This window comes from Silene latifolia, chromosome 8, assembly GCF_048544455.1.
Source record: "Silene latifolia isolate original U9 population chromosome 8, ASM4854445v1, whole genome shotgun sequence".
Taxonomy (NCBI): Eukaryota; Viridiplantae; Streptophyta; class Magnoliopsida; order Caryophyllales; family Caryophyllaceae; genus Silene; species Silene latifolia.
Genome location: NC_133533.1, coordinates 105643578 through 105650535, shown reverse-complemented (window position 1 = coordinate 105650535; position 6958 = coordinate 105643578). Strand labels below are relative to the sequence as shown.

The 6958-nt window shown below is 36.6% G+C and overlaps 1 protein-coding gene across 1 annotated transcript; it reads right to left on the bottom strand.

Moving 5' to 3' along the window:
* Positions 1-560: 560 nt before the first annotated feature.
* On the bottom strand, positions 561-3584 carry LOC141595648 (uncharacterized). The gene is made up of 6 exons (XM_074415610.1): positions 2970-3584; positions 2715-2853; positions 2482-2576; positions 2149-2343; positions 893-1804; positions 561-716 (listed from the first exon to the last, which is right to left on the bottom strand). The coding sequence occupies exons 1-6, from the start codon at positions 3582-3584 to the stop codon at positions 561-563; spliced, it is 2112 nt and encodes a 703-aa protein (XP_074271711.1).
* Between the last annotated feature and the right edge of the window lie 3374 nt (positions 3585-6958).

Below are 6958 nucleotides of genomic sequence, written 5' to 3'. Positions count from 1 at the left end.
TGAAATAAGGAAGTCTAATGATTAAACTAAGAGTAGGATGAATTAATTCAAAAAGGAACAAACTTTATCATATTTAATCAAAAGTACAAGTTTTATAAGGAGGACTTCAATTAGAAGCATAAACAACAAACAAGAGAGAGATTTTGACTAAACTCGCAACAAACAACAAATTCCAACAACTACTTGCAAAATGAGATCTAAAAGAAAGCAAATAAATCAATTTATGAACAAAGGAGAAAAAGGAAAAGGAAAGAAGTAATACTAAACTATGGGATGGATGAATAATAATAAAGAACAAAGTAAGAACAATAACAATAATCTTGATTGATGAAGAATGATTAACAAGTTACAAAAGGATTTGAGTTTTCCTCTCTTAACCTTACAAATCTCTTTCACAAATTGGGATTAGATACCTAATTTTCAGGAAAATTAGCTATTTATATAAAGTACAAAAATCCACCTTTTGGAAATACAAGAGAAGATGAAAATTGCTACTGAGGGAGTAAATTGTACCCAGTCGGGTACAATTATACCCGGTCGGGTAAAACGCCAAAGTAAGCTTAAAAACGCCAAACACGTGTGAGATAACCGGTCGGGTGTAGAGACGCCTGGTCGGGTGTGATTAGCTCCCCCGGCTGTAATTCCTCCTTGTTGCTTCCTTCCTTCAAGCAATTCCCGCTCCAACTCCGTCTCGCATGAGCTCCCGAGCAAGGTACCTACAAGAAGGTCAAAAAAAGCAAGTAACATGGCCCAAAAATTCCATATGAGCAAAGCATGGTGGGAGTGATAAAGATTAAGCTAAAATCAGTTAAAGGGACATACTAAGCTAGCTAAGGGGCGACAAAAAGGGGTCCTAAGCATTGATTTATGAGAGGTAAAATGGAATTATCACCCAAGTATCATTTTTCTCAATAGCGGTAATTTCCTCATGCATTGCTCGACACCACCTATCATCACGAATAACAATTCTAAATGAGAGAGGCTCGACGCCTGCAGTTATAGCTGCAAGAAAAGTTTTGTGTCGACTAGAAAATCTTTCACAATTAACATAATTTGCTAAAGTGTAAGAAGTACCCGAGGGCGATGAAGGCAGACTCGGTGAGCTAGACGAAGATGGACTGTTAGTAGTATCTAGGACATAACCACGCAAAAGAGAATTAGGAATTTTGATTCGATGACCACGGTCGAGGTCAGGTATGACTGGAGGATCCTCAACTGGGGGCTCAACATTCGGAACATCAGTAGCATCAGGCTCGGCATTAGGCATGGTGGAGGGCTCGGTTTGGGTCGTAGTATGAGACTCACTCGCCGGTTCAGGAGACTCGGGTGGCTCGTCATCAAAGGGTATTGAAGTTGGATCAAGAGAGGCAGGGGTAATGGGCGTAATGAAGAAGAATGAATCCTCATGAAAAATAACATCACGGGAAATGAAAAACATTTCCGTCTCTAAATCATAAACTTTCCAGCCTTTTTTATTATGAGGATAACCCAAAAAAATGCATTTTCGACTACGGGGCTCATATTTATCACTGTGAGTCTTCTGATTGTGAGCAAAGCAAAGACACCCAAATACCCTTAATTTTCTATAAGACGATGAAACACCTAACAAAACTTCATATGGCAATTTATGAGCAAGTAAAGTGGACGGAGTACAGTTAATTAAATAGGCAGTAGTAAGAATGCACTCACCCCAAAAATGTTTAGGAAGGTTTCCTTGAAAACGTAATGCCTGAGCAACATTAAGAATGTGACGATGCTTACGTTCGACACCCTCATTTTGTTGAGGCGTGCCAATACAAGATGTCTGAAAATGAATACCGTGCTACAGAAAATACTCGGCCATACAATTAAACTCATTTCCGTTGTCACTGCGTACAACCTTCACCTGTTTATAATATTGTGTATGAACCATGGCTAGACAATTCATAAACATGCTCATAACTTCTGTTTTTTCGAGTAGCAAATAAACTCAAACAGAACACGAGCGATCATAAAAAATGGTCAAAAAATATTTAGCCCCGCAAGATGATGGGATACGATACGGACCCCATAGGTCACAATGTATTAGTTCAAATATTTATGAAGCAATATTGTCACTTAAATCAAAATTATGACGAGTCTATTTGGCTAGATGCACACGTCACACACCAAATGTTTATTAGAAATCACATTAGAAGCTAAAGGTATAAATTTGACCGCTTTGTGATCACCAAGTATTCGATGCCATAAATCATACGACCATGTCATGCCTAAGGTATTGATCGAAAACTTGTCCTCCAACCGAAGCAAATACAGTCCATCTCGTAGCTTACTTACTCCAATCATCATCCTCGAGGAACGGTCCTGTATAAAACAAGAATCTTTAGCAAATTCTAACATATAGTTATTGTCGGTTGTTAATTGTGAAACATTAATTAAATTGCACATTAAACTTGGGACAAATAAACCCCGATGGAGAGTGATATTTTTATCGACACACACCGTCCCCATGATGGTAGCCATAAGTCGTTGTCCATTCGGCAGAGCAACGGGCCGTGGTGAAATTGCAGTTTGCTCTACAAATAAAGTCAAGTCACCTGTCACATGATTAGATGCACGAGTATCGATAATCCATTTAACACACGTACCAGACAATCAATCGGAGGAATGAATAGAGTAAAAGGTAGTAGGAGTATCGTGCACAGTGGTAAGAACGTTGGCTCGAACAAGCTGACCATCATCAACACGGCCTTGGCCACCTGTGCTGCCTGCCCCTGACCCACCTACACCACCGGCTCCTGCTACTTGCCCTTTCCCACGGTGCAATTCAGCCAATGTACGAGGGCGACTGCTCCACCAATCTGGAAATTTATTCTGTTTTATAAAACATGATTTAAGGTCATGACCATGAATTGTACAGCGGGAGCAAAACAATTTGCGACGCTCCCGTTTTTCTTTGTCACGAATTGCTTTCCAATCAGCGGGAGTACGAGAGACCCCGGAACAGCATACACCATTACATCAGGCACCTTCTGGGACGAAGGCAGGGACGATGCTTCACCCAATAGGCATTCAACTTGTAACGCAACATGATAACCACGATTAAGAGTAGGTAGCGGTTCTAGTTGAAATTGTTGAGTTCGGAGATTACCGTGTAAACTGATATCGAGGCCCATAAAATATTGGTGAAGCCGTTCATTGTCAAGGCGTTGAATAGCCTGTGAAGAAATATCACAGAGACACCTTCCGCATTTACGCGCGAACGGCGGCTCACGAACAACAAGTTCGTCCCAAAGAGATTTTAATTGACCATAGTAGGCGGTAACGGCTATACCTTTTGCTTGCTTACAATTTCCGAGTGCAGTCTTAAGCGCGTGAAGAGACGTACCATCAACAACGGCAAAGCGTTCCTCCAGATCGAACCAAAGTGCAGCAGCTTCTTCAACATAAGGGACACTCGTAAGCACAGAAGGGTCAATCGTATTTAATAGCCATTGAACAATGGTGCAATTGACCACCTCCCATTGTTCAAGCATAAATTGGTCAGTCGGTTTTTTGACTGTTCCATCGCAAAAACCAAATTTGCGACGGGATTTCAGCGACATTCGCATAGATCGACTCCAATTCTCATAATTGTTACTCGTCAATTGAACCCGATAGATTTGTATACCAGGTATATCACCATTGCCGAGATAGTAAGGAGAAAGGGGGTATTTTTGGTAAATTTTCTGGAATTTTTGGGATATCGTCTCCTGATGTTTTTGGGATGTCGTCTCCTGTCATGAGGAAGGAGATGATTGCGGATTTTTTTTTTTTTTTAGATAGAATTAGGGTTGACTCGATACCATGTCAGGAGAATGGAATCACAAAGTATGATCTTTCTCATTAGCAAAACCCGAATATATAGTTACAAGTGTATCCTATAAAAATAGGATAATCATATCAACGAGATATGATTCCGTATCACATTGATACGTTAAATATACGATACAATATAATATGCTAACTATAGAATATTACGCCTAACATTACATTTAACTAAAATACTTCTTATAAATTTTCCGTTAAGTTGAGTGTATGTTCAAATAGCAAAATAAATTTGTATAATAATGAAATGGTAAAAAACATGGAAGGCATTTGAAAGGGGGGAGTATATGTTGTTCACAAAATCTAATTTGATGGCATTATCCGTTTTAAGCTTATAAATGATTAAATATTATATAATTTGCATAGATAAGACATAAAAAAAATATTTAGATATTAGCAGAAGATTTATCTTATAGGAGTATATGCAAGTACTCCCTCCTATTCACTATATTCTTCCCCTTTCCTTTTTGCACAAGAAATAAGAAACCGGATTTGGACCACACAAAACATACTACACCACATGTAATTTAATTTGGACCACACAAAACAAGCCAAAAAGAGAAATAGGGAAGAAAACCCGAATAACCCGAATAAGGAAATAAGGAAGAAAATAGTGAATATGAGGGAGTATTAGATTATTTAACCCGTTTTATCTTAATATGAATGTATCCATTTTAAGAGAGACTTATTGTATTTTGTCTAGGCCAATGCTATCAAGAATCGAGCCAAAGGCGTTTAATTCGAAATCCGACCATGCATATCTATATTGGGGTGCGTTGATATTCTTCCAATTCCATGCTTCATATTCCACATTTGTTGCCCTTATTTTAAGCTGCGTAAAGCTACCTGTGTTGGTTGTGTAATGTGCGAACTGCAAAGGCTACTTGACGCTCAATTTCAAAGTAAAGGGATAAATAAAGAAATCCAAAAGTGGAAAAGCCAACCCAATACTAAATACTCGAATAATGAATGCATCATGGCTAAGGATAACCATGTCAAATATGTCAAATTTCTACTTGATCCGAAATGTTGACCCGTTTTTAAGGATAACTAATCTATATTCTTAGTTTGTGATTCTAAATAACTCAGGGCCATGCTACCAATCTTCTCTTCTCATCTTTTCATAATCGACTAAATTAATATATATTGGGTAGGGTTACAAGACAACTAGATGAAGCAAAATAAATGATATTTTAAGTTGTGATACGAGAAGGTTGTAATAGGAACATTATGATTATGGAAGACCATATATTTCACTTTATTTTAGTTTGTTGGACAAAAATGATTCTCATTCTATTAGCTTTTTGTAATAATTTTATAGTAGAGGTGCTTAAATGTGGTTTGAGCCGGATGTGGATCAGGCTAACATGATTTTTTTGGCCCACTAACATGCTTGTTAACAGATTTTGGGTTGGTTTGTGGCTTGGACCTTTGTAAATTTTAGAAAATATATTGTCCAAACCTGTTCTATTAGCAAGCCGAATAGAAAGAGTCTAATGAGTCATCCAGTTCATAAACAGCTCTATTTTATATTGTGAACTAGAGGCAAGTGCTAACTAGAAATAAAAGAAAACATGGTCTAGCTAGCGAACAATGCAAAAAAATAATAAAAAAAAATTCTTTGACATGAGCTGTGGTTTTGTTGCACATTGAAAATTGAAAATTGAAAATACATAATAAAAGAGTAAATTTTTTTTTGGTTAAAGTTGGTATATGCAGTAACAATGTCAGAATTTGAAGTTAAGAAGGACGGAAATTTTTAATAGAGGCGTGCAACTAATCTGATAAGCAATACTTGAAAATTTCGAAAACTCAACTAAAAACTTTGAAGTTTTCATTTATCAGATCAACGAAAACGAGCCTCCATGCTATCCTCCCCTTCACTCCATCCCTGGATACATGCAAATCAACATATATCATATATGTACAAATGAATGTTTTGCGATGAAAGTAATACAAAGGCATGCATATAAGACATAACACATAAAACTACAGTTTACTTCATTCTAATGGTCCTATATAAATAGACGTATCATGTAAGTTTCCAGCATCCCATATGTCTTCTCGTCCTACACTCCTTACCTTTAGAAATTCTCAATTATTGAATTTTAAAGAATATCGCATGAAATGTTGAATTCGATCGAGATTGATCATATATTTAGTGGCTCCTTTGTATGGCCCCTTTTTCTTCGAACGATCATTGTTTTTGTGTACAATTAATGTATTGTTCTTAACACTTACTAGTAATTTAGTATAGACAACACCTATTATTATGCTCTTCCTACTTAGGTTTGGATTGCTAATTTTTGTGCTACTTTCGTTGTATCTTTCCTCCCGTTGTTAACTTTATTCAATGTGCTATGTCTTGATGGTGATAGTATAAAAGTTACCACTTCCACTCCATGATTTTATAATGTTTGTCAAATATATGTTAGGTATATTTTTATTAAGCATACACGGAGTACAACTAGATGAAACTAGTTTTTGAAACTGAAAGTATTATTAAAAGTAACAACTTACATATTTATTGGATTTAGTAAATTATTAAATTTTAGAAAACTTCACTTTGTCTACTATCCATACCCTTTTGATACTATGATTTTCTTTATTCGAAATACTATGATTTTTTTCTCGAATTTTGATAAGTTATTGGCAAGTCGTCTAAGTATGCGGCTGAGGTAAATTAGACTTGTCAAAATTGAGCCGATTCGAATAACCTTACCCGACACCCAAATTCAGGATCAAGGCTTGATCTGAACCCGAATTGTGTAAAACAATGAATAAGTAACTCCTTATATGAAACTTCATTTGTCCCACTCATTTGTTTGCTTATTCCATTTTGAGTTGTTTTAACCAATTGTGTGCCTTTATATTTTAGGAATGCCTTTTATAAGCAATTTGATACTCCACACTCAATTTAATTCACTTGTTATTTAATAATTGCCCCACTTCTCTTTTCTTGGCATTTGTGTCCAAACCAAAACCAAATAAATGAATGATCGGGACGAAAGGACTCAAGGGAGTATGAAACTTCATATTTTATTTACCCAATTGCTATTACACAAACTGGAACTATTGCAATGCGACACATGTTATTTTCCTACCCTGTTGA